Source organism: Sinocyclocheilus rhinocerous, unplaced genomic scaffold (assembly GCF_001515625.1).
Source record: "Sinocyclocheilus rhinocerous isolate Xijiao unplaced genomic scaffold, SAMN03320098_v1.1 scaffold612, whole genome shotgun sequence".
NCBI classification, from domain to species: Eukaryota; Metazoa; Chordata; class Actinopteri; order Cypriniformes; family Cyprinidae; genus Sinocyclocheilus; species Sinocyclocheilus rhinocerous.
In genome coordinates, this window is record NW_015625585.1 from 1,141,549 (window position 1) to 1,160,938 (window position 19,390).

General features: G+C 36.6%; 2 protein-coding genes across 6 annotated transcripts in view; one reads left to right on the forward strand and one right to left on the reverse strand.

Annotated features, from left to right (window-relative positions):
* The window catches only part of LOC107753959 (zinc finger protein 646-like), a 35,486-nt gene extending 33,146 nt beyond the window's left edge, over nucleotides 1-2,340 (reverse strand). For both annotated transcript variants that reach the window (XM_016570252.1, XM_016570260.1), the window contains exon 1: nucleotides 2,109-2,340. The gene's annotated coding sequence lies outside the window, so the exon portion shown is untranslated. The remainder of the gene's footprint in view (nucleotides 1-2,108) is intronic.
* Nucleotides 2,341-10,761: 8,421 nt separating this feature from the next.
* Nucleotides 10,762-19,390, forward strand: part of LOC107753988 (guanine nucleotide-binding protein G(I)/G(S)/G(T) subunit beta-3-like) — a 10,198-nt gene continuing 1,569 nt past the window's right edge. Inside the window, exons 1-9 of one of the 4 annotated variants that reach the window (XM_016570295.1) lie at nucleotides 10,762-10,876; nucleotides 13,614-13,699; nucleotides 13,874-14,019; nucleotides 14,919-14,982; nucleotides 15,390-15,546; nucleotides 15,633-15,699; nucleotides 16,684-16,885; nucleotides 17,079-17,295; nucleotides 18,442-18,736. In XM_016570295.1, coding sequence (XP_016425781.1) covers nucleotides 13,643-13,699; nucleotides 13,874-14,019; nucleotides 14,919-14,982; nucleotides 15,390-15,546; nucleotides 15,633-15,699; nucleotides 16,684-16,885; nucleotides 17,079-17,295; nucleotides 18,442-18,548 — 1,017 coding nt within the window. In that variant the 5' untranslated portion in view covers nucleotides 10,762-10,876; nucleotides 13,614-13,642 and the 3' untranslated portion in view covers nucleotides 18,549-18,736. The other 3 variants (XM_016570288.1, XM_016570300.1, XM_016570309.1) reach the window with 3 other exon arrangements.

Here is a 19,390-nt window from a genome sequence, read left to right on the forward strand (position 1 = left end):
GTGCGCCTTCACACTAGAATTTACGGTACGTTAAATACAGGTGCGCTGCGCATCCATTTAGATTAACTGAAAAACAGCACAGATCGCTTGGCGGAGAGTGAAACTCTGATGCGCTCAGTCAGAGAGTGTTCGGCGAGTGAAAATATATCTGTGCTAAACTTATACTTAGCCTCCAACTCACACACTGGCGAGTAAAATCTGAGAATTTATTAGCCATTGGCTAATATTAGACATCATTTAGTCGCCAGAGTGAAGATTTAGTCACATATGCGAGTGATTTACTCGCAATGTAGAGAGGGTTGTCATATGACCCCTTTAAATGTAAGTCATGTTTTACACTGCATAACCAGTGATAAACTCGATAAACTCCATTGTTTTGACCAAGACATTTCTATAATATTTCCAGGCATTTGTGATTATAAAATAAGTATTAAAAAATAAAAAATTAATCATTCAGACAATTTTGTGTCAAAAACGTTAAAGAAAAACATCTTCGCAAATCAAACGTCCACACAAAATAAATATCCATGTGAGCAGAATGTAACTAGAAAATTAATTCACTACAGAAATTTCCATGATTTTTATGGACCTGGAAAGTGCTATTCACTGACGACCATGGGAATCAGTAGACATTCAGTTCTCTTATGAAAAGTAAAGGTAAAAACTAAAATATAGAGGCCATGTGAAAGGTAAAACACCTAAGCAAGTAAAAACACCAATGTATATTTATAACTACTTGGCTTTTATTTTCCCTTTAATCTAAATATGTAAATGAGCTCTCAAAAACATTATAGCATGCTATAAAGCTTTGATGTTGATATGCATTGTATATAGTTATTTTCCAACTAGAAAAATATATTCACTACAGCAATTTCATTGACATTTAAATGTTTTATTTCCATTACTTATTACTTAGCCCTGAAAAAAATTATATATATATATATAGAGAGAGAGAGAGAGAGAGAGAGACGAGACACCCCCCCCCAAAAACATTTTTTTTACAGTTGATATATGTTTTGTTTTTTTTTTTTTTTCCCAATGGGTTTTATTTCCATTACTTATTACTTAGCCCTGAAAAAAATTATATATATATATATATAGAGAGAGAGAGAGAGAGAAAGACGAGACACCCCCCCCAAAAAACATTTTTTTTACAGTTGAAATATGTTTTGCATTATTTTTTATTTCCCAATGGCGCAGCTCACAAAGAAACAAACAGGTGGGCCCAACACGTCTGTAGACCCCCAACAATAACAATAATTTTTGTCAACTGGAACAAAGCCTGTTTTTATATAAAATGTAAGCGATTAACGCCTCGCTGTGACCTTGGCCTGACGCTCCCACACCCGCTTTTTATCCGGACAAAAGCAGATACCCGAAATTCCGTGTCATTTTCCCTCCCCAGACTCACCAAATCAGACGCCGAAAGCCCCGAATCGAGACCAATAATCCCGTGTATCCAGTTAGGCTCGATATATGTTAATTTCTATAGCCAAATACGTGTGTACATCGTTGTGAAGGAGACCAACATGTACATCCCGGCCCGTATGTTTTTCACTGGATTCGAGTCGCTGTGTGCAAATATTACCTGGTGGGCTATAGCAGCCAGATCGAGTGTGAGGGCAGAAAAAGCGATTATTTTCGAAGCGTCAAACGCTTTGGACGGAATATTCGCGCTCATTTTTGGTCTACCTCGTGTGCGGGTGCGAATGCGCGAAAAACATCCAGGGCTCGTACGCGATCGCATCGATTATTTTAATGTGCCGCTCTGTCTGACAGCGACAACCCCCCACCCCCACCCCCCGCTAACCCGCTAGCCTCCCCTCACGATACTAGCGCGGAAAACGAGAGCAAAACAAGACAGTCTAGCAAACAAAATAAAACATTCTGATGTCGTAAAATAGTCGTGTTGATAAATAACACCCAGAAAATTGACTGGATCGATATATGTATAGTGTGAAATGGTTTCTGCTTGGCAGTAAGATCAGTGCTAATCGGCTAAGTTAGCTGCCTAGCGACACAAAGATCCGAAGGCTCGCGAGCTCGGATTCAATGAATGTGGCCATTGTGTGCAATTAAACAAACACCTTCAAGCTGCAACCACTTACCCGACTTACAGACGTGCACAATGATCAGGGATGAGGGTTTATGCTCTTTTTGATTGCGCAGAGGATAAATGGCATGTTCAGTCGCTCGCCATAATTGTTTTTTAACTCTTTTTTTTTCTTCAGCGGGCGGCTCCACCGTCTTTTTTCTCGGTGTATTCAGCACACTTCCTGCTGCGGGCTGAATGGGGTTGGAGATCTGCGGACGTGCTCCACAGCGTCACTCTGCGCTCATTCCGTGTGTTCGCGTTGGAAGTAAACATTGTCCAATGCACCGTGGACCTAATTTTTCACTAAAATCACAAAACGGATGTTTGCGTTAATTGTTTCCAGTATTTGGGTAGACAATATACAGTGTCTGCAACTTTTTGTCCAAACACTGGAAATACCACCAACCAAAAAGTACCATGGTACTACCATGTTTTTCCATGGTATTATTTTACGTACATTGGAATACTATAGTATAAGAGGGTCGACCGGGGCTAGTTGTCACAAGGAATGTATTTCAGTACCCAAAAGGTTTCAGCCAAATTTAAAGGGATCGTTTACCCAACAATGAAAATTCTGTCATCATTTATTCACCCTTATGTTTGAAACCTGCATGAATTTCTTTCTTCTGCAGAACATAAAAGAAGATATGTTAGTAACGCAACTTTTGACGGTAGCCATTGACATCCATAGTATTTTTTCCGTACTAACATATCTAAATATCTTTTTTTAATGTAAACCCATACACGGGGGTGAGTAAATCATGACAGAATGTACATTTTTGGGTTAACTATTCCTTTAAGTACACACATTTTCTTGTTTCATCTAGTCTAGTGGTTTTGTATGTTGCTTTTAAACATATAATTAAAACCTCTTAAAATATCTCTGTGAATTTTGTCCTATACAATATTTTTGCTATAGCTGCTGTTTTGCTGTAGTACATGAATGCAATAAAACCACACTTCAGTTTCAAGTGTCACATGTTTTAAAGGTTATACATTTATATATTTTTAATTACAATATTTAGTGGCCAAAACCATTTGGTTTGTTATGTACATTGAATTTGCAGTTTCATGTACTGTCCTGGTTGCATACATTGTTGTGTTATATTGTGTATGCGTTTTTCTGGGCCTTTGATGTCTATAAAGACACTGACTTTGATAAAATATTCACTAAAGCATTAAGTGTGACAAGAAGAGTCAACGTTTGATTCAATAATCTTATTATTTTTCTTTTCAACATTTTAACAATAAAGTCTTTAAAACTGTGAAATAACACAAATGGAAGTTATGTGAATGGAAATTAAATACTGAATGTTTCACAAATATCTGAGCTTCTTTGTCCAGGTCTGCTAACTCTGGGCATTCATGAACCATCTTCATTATATGCATTTTGGGACGCACTAAAAAAAATACACACTGGCATTTGGTATGACATTTCATTATAATGAATGTGCATATCTGCAGCTTGTTTAGTTTTACAGCAGGCCAAACGTACAATCATTACATAACCATAAACCATTACATGGCACATAATCAAAGTTTTGCAGTTTGCGTGTATCCCACAGCCTTTTCTGGATATAATTAATTATGAGCTCCTTCTGTGGCAAGTCATAATATTTTCACAAGATTAGACCCATTCTAATTTAGGAAAACAAACATTTTAGCATTTGTGAGTAACACTATTATAGCAATACCTCAAATATGAGCCAGAATAAACCAAATGTTCAGTTAAAAAATAAGCAGCAATAGAAGAGCCATATACATCTAGTCCTTGTACTCTGTTGAAAATCCTAATTCGCTGTTCCCTGTCAAAAATGACTGGCCTTTTAAAAATTGCTTGTAAATCTCCCAAAATGCTATATTATCACCAAATCTTGGATTCAATCTTTTTGTAAACTGGTTTTCTTTCAGTTAGCACAGGTTTTGTATTTCATTTTGGAACTGACTGATTGTAGGCCTCATTGATCTGAGCTTATACACCTTAGTGTTTGAGTGAAATAAGCGTTATTTGTGAATAATGTTGGCAATGTTCACTTAAAAAGCTGAGGTACATACAGGGCCGGATTTACCTCTTTTCGTGACATAGGCAAAACTAATTTTTGGGCCCCCCTTACCTATTAATAAAATAGGCCTAATATTACCACCCAAGCAAATAAAAATATTTCTTAATCAGTGGAAACCGTTACAGTGTTTTCTATCGCAATAAGTGCTTGCGTTCGGTCAATAAAAATCAAATGTAATCTTGTTCTTAATTTGTTTGAGAACTGAGAAAGACCGTTCCATATAGGCGCGGCGTCGTGGCCACATTACCACTTCAGGAGTGCATTATTTCTCTAATAATTTTAACGGGCTGGAGTCACAACCACACATCAAGACATTGTTCCGATGATTTGTTTCAAGACATTTGGCCTGTTTCCATCCTGAAATCTCGTGTGTTTAACTAATTTTTTACGCACCTCATCCCAAACCTTCCCTTGCAAATTCCAAAATGTAATTTTAGAGCTAATAACAGAGGCTTGAGCCATTTATATGCAGGCTAATGCAGTTATTAATGCAGTCTAATGCGGTTATTAGAGTGATTAAGTGCTTAAGTTGATCTGCTTCAAGAACCTCGCTACTGAGAAATGTCATGTAGCTTTTCGGCTGCGAAACAATTTTATTGATAAATTTGCGGGGCAGCGCTGACAACAAGTTTCTGTCCGCGTCTCTGCGTGTGCGTGCGTGTCTGTACTGTGTGTGCGTCTGTGAGAGAGAATGGGAGAAAGAAAGCGTGATTTCCGTAGCCTACATAAAAAGGTGGAAGACATGGAAATAGTTTGTCATTTTTTACCCTATTGTTTGTTATATTTATTTGCTCACTGTCTGCTGGGGTTTTGGTTCTTTTACTGTTGTAGATAGCCCATAGTATAACAAAAATATTATATATCTCTTCATTGTGTTTGGGCCCCCCTGGACGAGCGAACATAGGCACGTGCCTAGAATGCCTATGCGTAAATCCAGCCCTGGGTACATAAACTCAGATCAATGAGGCCTATGATCAATCAGTTCCAAAAAGGAATACAAAACCTGTGCTAACTGAAAGAGAAACAGTTTACAAAAAGATTGAATCCAAGATTTTGGTAATAATATAGCAAAACAAGAAAAATACAAGTAATTGTTTTGTAGGCCATACATTTTTGACCATGAACACCTCAAGCCTAACTAAGTTGGGGGAAAAAATACAGAAAAGTACAAAAATTATTTTACAAAATTTGGGGGAAGTTGTTATACCCTGTGTGAGCTAAGTCAGTACATTTTAGTCCAACGTGATAACCTTAACTATCATTTTCGGGAAAAAGAAAATCCTCTCTGGGTCAAAATGACCGGAACGCAACATGAGGGCTAGAAGTGCTGACATGTCTCAGAGGTTTTCAATAAAGGTGAATTTGGAAAAGTGGTTGTCCATTGGTTTGGTTTTGCCTGTGGATTGTAGTTTTATTTATGGCTGCAGTTGAAATTCAGTCCACACTCAAATGGTTCTAAGTTGTTGAAAGACATGCAGATAAGAGGGATTTTGCACCATTATTCACAATGCACAATACACTGAATTGTTTTGTGATTTTTATCAGTATAATGTATGATCAGCTGCCCTCTGCTATCTTTTTCTCTGGAGGATAATGCCTTTACTGGTTGCTACTTGCTTAATAATGACTGGTCCAACGTTGTGCCTAGTATTTTTGCTAGTTGAAGCATTTTTTATTAGCTTTCCTTTATTCATTTGGAATCTCTGAAGGTAACGCTAAAATGTCTTCAAATCTTGAAACTTTCAAACATTGTCAGTAATATTTATTTGTACCTTATACCTGCAGTTATATCAATTTGTTTCATAAGTCCTACATATAATAATTTAATATTTGCAAGAACATATTTCTGTATAAACAAATTTTGAGTAATTACTGCCATTACAGTAAAAAAGGGTTTGAAAAGCGACACAAAGGGATAGTTCACCCCAAAATGAGTTCTTACCATAGACTGTATAAAAACATGGACGTAGTGTCCGTGACGTAACCCGTAGACTTCCGTACCCACATGTTCTTCCAAACCTGAACGAGTTTTATTATTCTGCTGTGCACAAAAGAAGATATTTTGAAGAACGTTGGTAACCAAACAGTTGATATGGAAGTCAATGGCTACCACCAACTGTTTGGTTACCAGCATTCTTCAAAATATCTTCTGTATGCTGTGTATTAAGTTTTGTGTATTTTTGCGACTTTAGAGCCCCCTACAGTTAAGTGAGTGGAATTCACTTTCTTAAATAGATCACTGTTGTAATAGCAGTCTTGAGCATTTGTTGCTGCCATAAAGCAATCTGCCCTTTTTGCAGAATTTCGTACACCATTTTCAACTAAAAACAGAAAACCTTTTATGTGCCTGAAAGCACAAACTAACACGTTTTTGAAAACAACATCATTATTGTCTCAGTGTAAACTATAAAATGAGAATTTGTGAAAATGGTGACGTCATGCGCATGCATATTACATGTTCAGTCTATAGGTATGTGCACAGGTGCATCGTGTTTCTTTACAAAGTGACATCGCCAACTACTGGCCTGGCATGCATAATACAGCGTTTTAGCAATTTTCGCAGAGCCGTGTGAACGGCATTGTGTCGTCTGTACGTTAAACTTTTCAAAAATGCAAAGGAAAAACATTTCTGTTTTTAATACATCACTGTGTAAATGTTCCATTCCAGCGTGCTGTACACATCCTGAAAAGTGAAGCCAAAACATTTCGCCCCCTGGTGGATGGTTGCAGTATAGGTCATAAACTCCACCCTCTCCATGTAAACGAATGGGACGTGAGCCAAACTAAAATCTAATTACACTTCAAATATTTTTTTCCCAAATATGATTTCCGTCATTTTAGGTAGTTCTTCTCACGCTTATGTATGTTCAAGTGTTTGTTTTTCTAATAAGTTTGCGTTTAGTTAGTTATTTGATGCTAAAAACAGGGTGTGGCGTCATGATTGTGAGCTTATGATTGGGTCTGCAGGAATTTGGGCAGGACCTTGATACCACGGCTCCACTTGGACTCCAAATGAATCACTACTGTGCAGACTCAGGCTCAAACAAGTATAGGTCTCTGCAGGAAAGTAATGGGAGTTACCAGATCGGTGGGAGAGGCCAAAACAGAGGGGCGTTTTCAATCCTGTTACCTGATTGGCTGATGTCATAGTGACGGGTAGGTTTAGAGGTGGGGTTAGGTAAGGGGGATCATTTTCATTGCATCATTTAGAAACACCCATCAGTTTGAAAACACCCACAAAGTCAGAAACGCCCACTTTTGCTCTGCAGAGACGTCGAGCTCGGCTCAAAATGACGTCATTGGTGCAAGATGACAGCAGCAATACTTTGGCTTCACTTTTCATACTTTGGCTGCGTCGCAAAGAAACAGAACCCGTTCGCCTTATTAGAAGCCAGTGTAGGCTATAATTTAAAACTGATATTTCAAAGTAAAAATTACATACAGTTGCTCTAACATATGCCATATCATCATTGCTTCACCACAATTTTAATTATGATTAAAATGAAACAGAATGCATTACAAGTTATAATTTATATGTTTATATAAAACATCGCAAGGTGATATATAGCCTGATCGTCATTAGGTCGACCATGAGAGAGATCAAAATTATTCAAAAAACAATTTCTTGTGACAAAGATTCCTCCACAGCCACAGGAACCACTCAGTCCACTGTACAGAAGTTCAGGACAAAATGCTGTACAGAATGCAAATTAATGCCAAAGTGAACAAACTGACTGAATGAAAACAAATGTTGTCACATCAATTCCTAAAAGTTCCTCAGTTCTCCAGCAGAGGTCTCTCTGCCCTTTACATCCATGCTATCAGCTTGTGAATACCAGTCCCTTGAGCAGGGAATTAAAAATATATACTGTATTATCTGGTCGATCACATACGCTATTACCTTCTGGTACATGGTATTTAATGCGATTGTGTAGGTATAATAACATAAAATTCTTTAGTTTTTTGTCTGTTCAAGTTGCTGTATCATAAATTTCCCAGAGTGATGGTAATTATTCAGATAAATTAAGCAGATATGGTAAATTTACAGCACAAGAAGTACTGCAGTGTTATTAAGTTGAAGATTGTTCTCTATAAGTTCTCCACCTACTTCCTGTTTTCTGACTCATCTTTATTATTGTTCAGCCTACAATGGAACAGTCACAGGAGACCTTTTGTGGGTGGTGTGACCTAGCGGTTAAAGATCCAGTAATTTAAAGGTTGGCAGCTTAAATCCCAGAGGGGGTGTTTCACGAAAGTGGTTCATTATAATGTCAGGTTCCTCTACATGAACTGTAATAAATGTACTGTAAATCACTTCAAGCAAAAAAATCAAAAAAAGAAAAGTGTACTGCATTACTAACCAGCGCTATTCACAGATAAAGCAGCTCCCTGGGGTGCATTTGTGTTATTCATCACCAATCCCTGACAGTTTGCAGGAGCATCATGAGGTCATACCTGTCGGTAAATTAGCACAGGAAGGTCACTAATTAAAGCTGGTACATCTTTCTCAAGTGGCCTCAATCAGGCTGCAGTTACAGTTATGAGACCAATCACTTTACATCATTTTATCTATGGGTGTTTCTTTAACTATGTTCCTGTGGAAAATAAACTCTTAAAACACACATTTCACACTATCACAGTTTATTATTTATTTATTTATGAATAAATATAATTTCCAATTATATTGTGCTTGATAAAACCCTGTGGTGAAAATGACATTTTAAATATTTTTGGAGTAAAATAGCCTAATTACTGAAGCTAATTTTAGCTTTTTTTTATATAAAATATCTTAGAAAAGCTGCATGATTTGATGTTTTATTCACTCACTTATATGCCGTAGTTTAATACTTCAAGGTTTGTTGAAATCTAACCCTAAGTACTGTATGTGCAACAGTAATAGCCATGCTTTCTTGTGCATATCCTTGCAATGAAATTATGAGTTTATATTCTTCTCAAACTGTCAAAAATAACATGAATTCGAATATGACGTCTCAAATGAATTCGCATTAACCTGTTAGGAGGATTTTAAAGGGGTCATATGATGCGATTTCAAGTTTTCCTTTAATGGCTCCAGTGCCATAGACTGGCAGTCACCTACAACAGATATACAACAAGATAAACCCTTCTTGGCATGTTTACCTTGTAAATTAGATCCACTAGCTCTTTAGAGAATGGTCCAGGATAGGGTTTTATTGTCAATATCTGTTGTTGCAAACTTTGATTCAGGTTTAAAACACATTTAACTCATCAGTGCTATACTTCAAGGTTCATTTGGCACAGTTACCATATCGGAAAAATATATTCTAGGTTTAGGATATAGGTTAATTGGTGCTTCTGAATGCTATTGAACCATTGGACTAACAATAAAACAAATCTCATTATTCTTTCCTATTCTTCCCTCAAAGTTGGGAAATATAAGATATCAAACAAGATCAAATATAAAACCAACATTGTCCATTATCATAATGAGAAAATCACTGTCTTATAATCATAACTTTCATCAGTTTCCTCACTTTCCTTGCTCCATTGCTCTTTGTGTCACCCGTGACGTCTGCTCCACAGATTCACCTGCTCTAATTCCTTAACGGGATTGCCGATTCCCCGGATATCCACTTAGAACCGGATTAGACGAGCTCAACTCATTAGCTCTGACAAACCAATTCAAACCCTCAACCACAAAGCCAAAGAACAGGCCCCCTCCTATCAAGCATTCACCAAACCACACCAATGACCCTTTTAGAAACAAAATGTCTAGTGTTAACATCGGTGAAATGTGATAAAACAAGTGTGAATTGCTGTGCGGTCTTCGGTCACTTCTGACCAGAGAAATTTACATTTTGAATTTTTAAAAATCGTAGCTTCACCAGAATGGTACGAAACTTTGTGACTTTTATGGCACTTGGTATGTGAACACAAAAAAAATTTTGAGGGCATGATTCGAAAAAGTTAAGTGGTCATAAAAAAAAAAAGTCACACTCATGGTCTTCGGTCAAAAATGACCGACCAGGTTACACCATGAAATTACAGGTTTTTCTTTTTTCTTTTGCTCTCACCAGGAGGTGCTATTCTGTTTTCAAAAATTGGATTTTAAAGGCCTAGTCTCTATTTTAATCTGAAATACTGCATTAATTGAAAAATAATTGTAAAAAATTAGAATTTTATTTTTTTTACAATTTTCAATTTTAAAATTGTATAAATATTAATTAGTACCATTAAATTCTCTCAAAATACAAAAGAAAAAATATTATTTAACAAAAATATATTAGATTGATTTTACTGAAGAAAAAAAAAGAAGTTACATTTCAGGTGTCACTTTTGACCGCGAAGACCATGAGTGTGACTCCCAAATGAGGAGCGCACAAGGGTTAAATGCCCATATTACTCCAAAATGGCTGTTAGAACCAACGCTGAGAACTTCATGATAAGATGTTCTTCAGGAATCAACCATATTTTCGTTCATGCCACACCGTATCCATCACTTCCTCTGTCCTCTGCTTTCTGCGCTCACTCTCACCTTGTCTTTCGACCCCATAACCTGATTTTCCATTCCATCGGTTTACCTGTTCCTTGCCCTCCCCTTTCCCTCTCTCTCTCTCCCCCTTACCCTTTCTGTGCCCATCTTTGGGCTTATCCTTTCATCCCTGATCTCCTTCATCCCCTCCAATCCTCATCTGTTCCTCTCTTGCAGACAGGGAAGAGAACGAGAGTTTTTCCACAGGTAAGTTGCATCCAGTCTGTTGGGGGAACCTGTGGGAGGCACAGAGAGAGAGAGAATTGAACTGTCTTGTGGACTAAACAAAATAGAAGCTGGTACAGAAAGAGAGAGACTCTGGAGTTATAGAGAACGGTAGAAAGGTGAGTTTGTTGTTAGTTTGGTCATTGATTAGTTTGCATAAGAAAAATCATGCAGCGATGCAATGCACTGCAAATAGCGAACAAATGTAAACCTTGTGCATTACAATAAATCTGAATCTTTAAATAAATTTTTTTTTTATTTAGTATGCATGCACAGAAATGCACAGATAAATGCTTTTACATTTTTTGGCACTTTTTTTTGCCTATTGATAGCCCAGAAGTAGTTTCTGAATCACATGATCACGAAAGGTTAATCTGCAACTTTAATAATGCTTAAAATTACATTGGGCTGTTAATGTTGGTATTTCAACCATCAAAAAAAAAAAATGCACCCAGCACTTACATGAGGAATTTGAGGTTGTAGTAATCTTTCTTTTTTGTCTCCTATATTGATGCATTCCTGTACACTGAAAAAAATAAGTTGTAGAAACAATCTGTACTCAGAAATTGCTAGTAAATTTCACAAATAATTACAAAGAAACAGCAAGTAATCCATTGAATTCAACGTGAAATTTTGAAGTAGAAAGCAGGGTTATTATAATGAACCAAAACTAAAACAATAAAAAAAATGTTTACTTTGAATAAAATATATATTAAAACCAAAACTTGAAATAAAATATAAAAACAAGGCAACATTTCTCATTTTCATTTAGTTTAATCTGATGTGCTAAAATAACTAAAACAAATAAAAATGACAAAAACACAACAAAATTACTAAAACTTTAAAATCAAAGTGAAAGCAAAAATATAAAATAAAATGTAATTCAAAATATTTACAAAAAAAGTATCTGATTTGACACTAAAATAACACTGGTAGAAAGAGTGAAATAGTATTTTCTTGTACTCCAATAATATTCAAACTTCGAAAAAACATTTTAGCACTGTTGTTTTCGTTTCTAAACATATCATAATGTCAACTTGCAAAGTTCACACATTTGGCTCTTTGTAGGATGAACCTAATGCTAGCTACTCTTGAGCATGTAATCAAAAAGACCTTAGAAATCTTGAGATTTATCAGGTCTCATTTCATCTCGATGAACTTCCATGTACAATCCATCACATGGAAGATCACAACATACGAGATATATCACGACATACAACACATGTCCTTTCTTGCCCTTTTTCCTTGTGATTTGTCTTTGATCTCCTCACCCCAGGCCCCACCTGATCCCGTAGTAAAGAGCAGTCGGTAATCGGATGACAGGAGATTTGATAAGCCACCCCCGACAGCTCCTGCAGGGGCTTAGACATTTCTTCTAGCCCTCCTCGACATCAATAAACCAACATCCCGAGCTGAACACAGATCACAGAGTAATCTTCTAACTATTATAACACATAATTTGATCATCAACAGCACAATGCAAGACTCACTTTTGCGGATCATGGTTTCTAGCACCAGGCTTCTACTACTTAACCTCCAATTAAGTTCATTCGGATCTCTGTAACACAACAATGCTGATAATTCCTCATCATATCCTCGGGTCTCCCACAGAGAGGTAAATTCATACGGCGGTAGACGAGCGACAGACATTTTTATAGTAAGTTGCGACTTGGAAGATTTACATCTGCATAAAACATTTGAAATCTTTTATTTTAAGCAGATTACAGATCTCAGACGTTTGATTTGATATTCAATTACAGATTACCAAGTCTATGTTTGCCATGTTTAGGACTAAGGTTAGATTAGTTTTGGTTCCACATGTCTTATTATACAGTTTTGCACTTTTTTTTATTTGCCTTGTTTCATAAATTGCACATATATTTGACTTTATAATAAGGCTTGAATAGGACTGTTTTAGTTTTGAAGGACTGATTTAGTAGTTTGGTGCTAGGTTCTGAATTTGGATTTGTTATTTTTTTTTTAATATCAATAACAGAATTTGAAATGTAGAATTTGAATTTTAAATAACAGAGTCACAGTATCATTAGCAGTTGCTAGCTAGCATTACTGAACTCAAGCTGAACTCATAAATGGCAGACAATGTTGTTGTTCACCATTGATTTTATTTTTTTTTTTGAGTGAAAATCTATATTCAGTGTTACTGTCTACCAAGCAGGTATGAAGAACTTGCTTTCTGAGATATTACGTGCAAAGTTCAGGACTAATTATGTTGTCCACTGAGATGTTTTATGACTGGCTGGGAGGTTTTGCATCAAATCAAAGGCAGGTTTAAATATTCGTCAATGTTAGGTCAAATTATAAGTCGTCGATATTATTAAATCTCTTCCACATGTCTGATGCTGTAATCAGGGTTGCCAGGTCTCTGAAATAAAACCACCTCAGTTGCTACCCAAAAAAAAAGTCCAAAACTAGCCAAATTGTGTTTTCTCCTCCATCGAAATTCAGGGGTATTCCACGTTTCTGGTGGGTAGTGGATAAAAAAATAAAAAAATAAAAAAATCCTGCAGCAACAGTGTAAAAGTAGCCCTGTTCTGTCTTGGCAACGCTGGCTGTAATAGTCACACACAAGGCCTAGTTCAATCTTAGTCATATTATTTATTTATTTATTTATGTTTATTTGATTACATATAGGTCCATTTTTTAAGCAGAATATTTTATTTTGATTTAATTTTTATCTTTATTCTCTGATTGCTTTCAGCTCGTGTTGAATCCCGATCAACAGCAGTCATGGGTGAAATGGAGCAGATGAAAAAGGAGGCCGAAGCCCTGAAGACACAGATTGAGGTGAGACTGCTGTAAAGTTCTTAAATATTTGATGTACTTTCACAATGAAACAGTTAAAGAACATAGTTATAAGATCTTTGCTACACTAAAATGCATATTAATCTCTAGCTGTTCAGTTTCTATTTATATAAATAATAATAAAATGCTAATATAAAATATTTGTTCCCCTACTAGGCAGCTCGTAAAGCAGCACATGACACAGACATGGCCTCCGCCGCTTCTGGGGTGGCTCCGGCCCCTCGGGTCCAACTCAAAACTAGGAGGACCCTCAAAGGCCATCTGGCCAAAATCTATGCCATGCACTGGTGTACAGACAACAGGTGAGAACATCAGTACGAGTCAAATCAATTCATTAGGTGTGCTGAGTTATACTGCTCTATATAAATATTAGGTAATATTGATCAATTATCAGTTTGGCCTTCGAAAGTCAATTCAAAGGAAAAAAATTAACAGAAAGGTATTCCACGAATTCCATTGGTTTACCTGTTGCCCTTTGCTGTCACATGATCTGCTCAAGCAGGTTAATAGCTCTCACAGGGATGTCAACTGCACCTTGTGGTCACCTTGAATTAGCTAATTCTTAGTTAGATCAATTATCAGGGTCAGTGGCCTGAAAAAGACTTAAGCCTCGTATTTAAGAAACTGCTTTGACAGCAAAATCAAATAGCTCCAAAAAGCATATATACCTACATATATAAAGACATACACACACACACACACACATATATATATACATATATATACATACACACACACACACACACACACACAAAGAGAAACAAGTAGATAGAATAGAAAAAAATAGAAAGCTGCTTTTTTTTTTTTATAAAAAAAGAAGATAAATAGATAAAGTAGAATTAAAATAGAATACAAAATGCTAGAGTTAGAGGGTAAAATAAATATATATACACATACATATACTATTTTGCAATCCATTCTAATTTAAACACATTATTGTTACAATTGTTAGAATCCAAAAAATCTAAATAAATTTAGCTAGCTTACACATGTTGTCAAGGCTGCTTTCGCAAGCCAAACATAACAAAATATGGGGAAAAAAAATCTTCATGCACTCACGGCAATTGTCTGTAAAGTTCTGTTTACATTAAATACGACGAGGGGTGGAATATATGAAATATATGATATGAAATATATTCATATATGAATATATGAAATGGTACATCCCGTTGTCTTACCAGCTTTTCATTGGTGACTTTAGGCTAATGGTCAGTGCATCACAGGATGGCAAACTTCTCATCTGGGATTCTCACACTGGAAATAAGGTGATACACTTTTAAGAGAAGATGGGTATCTAAGTATATAATAAATATCTATGTATAAAATTTGATCTGAACACGTTTATAATTCCACCCAGAGTATGTGATTTTTTTCATGCATGTGGTTACAGTTTTTCCTTAAGTTTGTGTACATTTAGAACAAATTTTAGTACTAAAGTTACTGATGAATCATGACATTTCACACACAAATTCACCCACCCACTGGGTCAATGTGGTGCTGTCAGTTTTTGATGCCGTTCATCTTTTTAAACAACAAAACTTGGTAAACATCTTTGAAAAATCTGTGATTATTATGCAATTACATTTGATTGTGTGGAAATGACATACTTCTCCTTTAACTTTAAATCAGAATACCTTGAGGGAAAAGTTATAATATTTTCCTCTTTCTGTAGGTCAATGCTGTTCCCCTCAAGTCCTCATGGGTGATGACCTGTGCATATGCTCCTTCTGGAAACCTTGTGGCCAGCGGTGGTCTCGACAACATGTGTACAGTCTACAACTTGAAGACACCTGTAATCAAGACCGTGAAAGAATTAGATGCTCATACAGGTATAGAAGTATTGAAATCAGTGGAGAATCTATACTTTCTTGCATATTTGTAAGTAAGTGCCTGTTATGTTATCTATTCTTCATAGGTTACTTGTCCTGTGCACGCTTCCTCAGTGACACGGAGGTTCTTACCGCCTCTGGTGATACCACATGGTTTGTGCATGTAGCATTTTACATTTAAAGGGACAGTTCACCCAATTACTATAGTATATTACTAGAATCTTTTTCAAGTGTTTTACATTTACATATAGTGTTCTTACAAGTCTCCTTTCATTGTAATTCCACGGAAACAGAAGGCAACTGCATTGTACAAAATGTTGTGTTTCATGGAAAATATGAGTTTTGAAATGACATGAGGGTGAATAACTGATGACAGAATTTAATTTTTTTGGCGAACTATCGCTGTTCAGAACTGAATCACGAAAATTGTAGCAGCTAGAAATGGAAATAAATGAAAAATAGTTACAGTATGGCTATGTTCTCAATATACCATACTATTATAGCTTGCATGCTATATTTGCCAAACCATGCACTATACAAAAGAACACACAGCATGTCCCACAATGCAAAGAAGCAAATCTTCAATTGTGATATAGGCAGCAGAAACAATATTTTTTATATTGATCTTTTTCCTTTTTTATCACTTTCTGTACTCATTATTTGTTCAAAAAACAAATAAAAAAGAGACAATATTGGATTAAAATGCAAAAATAACTGGATGCTACTCATATGCAAATTGAACATCACATGTTTATAATGTGTATCAGGGAATAATGCCTACTATTTCACTTTCTATTTTTAAAAAGCAGTAGGCCATACAATGCACTGCAACTTTCATTCAGCCAAGCAACTGATTAACATATCCATTAAAAACCAGCTACAACTTCGTTAAATGGTGCCATTCTCATCTAACAAAGTCTAATTAGGCTATAAATATAGCAAGCATTGCCACTTTTGCTGATAGGTAAGATTAAAGCTTTTTCACAATGCTTTGCAGCTTGTTGAGGAGAGTTGTGCTTTTACTTTATAATACGTTATTCAGCCTGACAATGGATAAAAATCCCATAAACAGTCATTAAGGGCATCACCACTTTTTTTGTTACAGTTTTGTTTATTTCCCTCCCATTTTTCTTCCAGTGCATTGTGGGATTTGGAGACTGGAAAGCAGAAGACGGTTTTCCTGAACCATGTTGGTGACTGCATGTGTCTGTCTCTGTCTCCGGACATGAACTCCTTTGTTTCCGGTGCTTGCGACTCTCTGGCCAAGCTGTGGGACATCAGAGACGGCCAGTGCAAGCAAACCTTCCTGGGTCACACGAGTGACATCAACGCCATTTCAGTGAGTTGAACATGAAATGTTTGATGCAGTACCGGGAAAATTCAGAAGAGGGCATCGCAGTTATTTTTTGGCTTCCTCATTAAAGAAGCCAACCTTATAACAGTTTCAAAGATTTGAGACTTTCGCATTAAATTTAAGAACAAAGCACATAAATGGAAACCAAATGGATTCACCAAACTTCCTCTTTCTTCAGTTCTACCCTGGTGGCAATGCAATTATCACCGGCTCTGATGACTGCACATGCAAAATGTATGATCTTCGTGCCGATCAAGAATTGATCACTTACCAGGATGCTGCCCTGAACAGCGGTGTAACATCACTGGCTCTATCCATGTCTGGCCGCCTCATCTTTGCTGGCTACGACGACTTCAACTGCAATATTTGGGACTCGCTAAAGGGCGAGAAAGTGGGTGAGTTGCAAGAAAGGAGTCGCAGATGGAGTGAATCATTAATGCTGATTAAGCAGGAACAAAGTCCATTTGAAGCATGTCAAATCACTCGACAGCTGTCTTGGCAACTCCACCAAACAGCTGTTTTCTATGTAGCCAATTTCTGAGTATTAAAACACTCTTCTGGCATGGATGTGAGATTTGTTGGTGTTAGTTGAGGAAGTCTTCTACTTACAGGAACAGTTCATTCAAAAATGAACATTTTGCTGAAAATGTACTCACCCTCAGGCCGTCCAAGATATAGTTTGTTTTTCATCACAATAGATTTGGAGAAATTTAGCATCACTTGCTCACCAGTGGATCCTCTGCAGTGAATGGCTGCCGTCAGAGCCCAAACAGCTGATAAAAACATCACAACAATACACAAGTAATCCACTCCAGTCCATTAATTAACGTCTTGTGAAGTGGAAATCTGTGTGTTTGTAATAAAAATAAAAATAAATCCATCATCAAGTATTGCTTGCTCCGGTGAAAAAGTCATCTTGTCTGAATCAGGAGAGAAATATGCACAGATCAAGCACTGTACAAGCGAAAACAGTCCTAAACAGCTCTAAATAAATATGCGTGTGGATTTTGATGTGAGAGGACAATAGGAGGACAACATTTAAAGATAAAATCCCTTAATGATGGCTTTGTCACTTACAAACACTTCACAAGACATGAATTGATGGACTGGAGTCGTGTGAATTACTAGTGGATTATAATGACGTTTTTATGAGCTGTTTGGTTTCTCATTTTGACGGCACCCATTCACTGCACAGGATCCATTGGTGAGCAAGTGATGTAATGCTACATTTCTTTACAAAAATTGGACTTTGTAATATTTAATCAAAATGTCATAACTGGATTGTTTCAGTTGGTTTAAGCTCTGCCTCCACTTTTGAGTGCAACGCCAACATCTCAACATCCAATCAACAACAACCCATGCAGAGAATCACCCTTTTTTTCTTTTTCGATGCGTCATTACATTCAGCTGTTCCGTCACTATAATACAAAAGATCAGTCTCTACTTCCATTTCATCGCAAATTAAATAAACGTGCATGAAGAACAAAATCCTGTCAGACTCATATTCTCACTCACTTCCTTCCTTCCTTTCTCTCCTGTAGGTGTGTTGTCTGGCCATGACAACAGGGTGAGCTGCACCGGAGTACCACCAGATGGCATGTGTGTTTGCACTGGCTCATGGGACAGCTTCTTGAAGATTTGGAACTGAGTTGGACCCTGAAAGAAGATGAGATGGGAATGAGAATGAGAGTGAGATTGAGACTGAGAATGAGAAAGGTTGAGAGAGAGAATGAGAAATTATCGATTTCTGAGCAACAAAGAATCTCACACACACACACAAACAAACACATAAAGGTCCACCTGTATGTGTGGGATTTCTGGAAGACTGGATTTCATTAGAATATATAATATGCAATATTTAAATGTAAACATGTAAGTTGCAACTAACACAGGATTGCATTATCATAACATGACAATCTCATGACAACGATACTTTGACTTGAAATTATGATTTTGACAGCACAATCGTTTAAGAATTTAAAATATAGTATTACATATTTTTTGTCCATTAAAAATCCTTATCATTAGATGAAAGTTTGGATGAATATTGTTGAAAGAGAAAAAAAAAAGTCTGAGTTGGAGAGAATGCTGATTAAGCAGGAACAAAGTCCATTTTAAGCAATTCAAATCACTCGACAGCCATCTTGGCAACTCCACTGAGCAGCTTTTTATGCATTTATGTATGTAGCCAATTTCTGAGTAATAAAACACTCTTCTAGCAGGGATATGATATAGTGTTGTTGTTAGTTTATGTTGGTGTTGGTGTGAGAAATTTAGCATTGCATCACTTGCTCACCAGTGGATCCTCTGCAGTGAATGGGTGCCGTCAGAATGAGAGTCCAAACATCTGATAAAAACATCACAATAATCCACAAGTAATCCACACCGCTCCAGTCCATCAATTACCATCTTGTGAAGTGAAAAGTTGTATGTTTGTAAGAAACAAATCTGTCATTAAAGGGTTAGTTCACCCAAAAATGAAAATTAGGC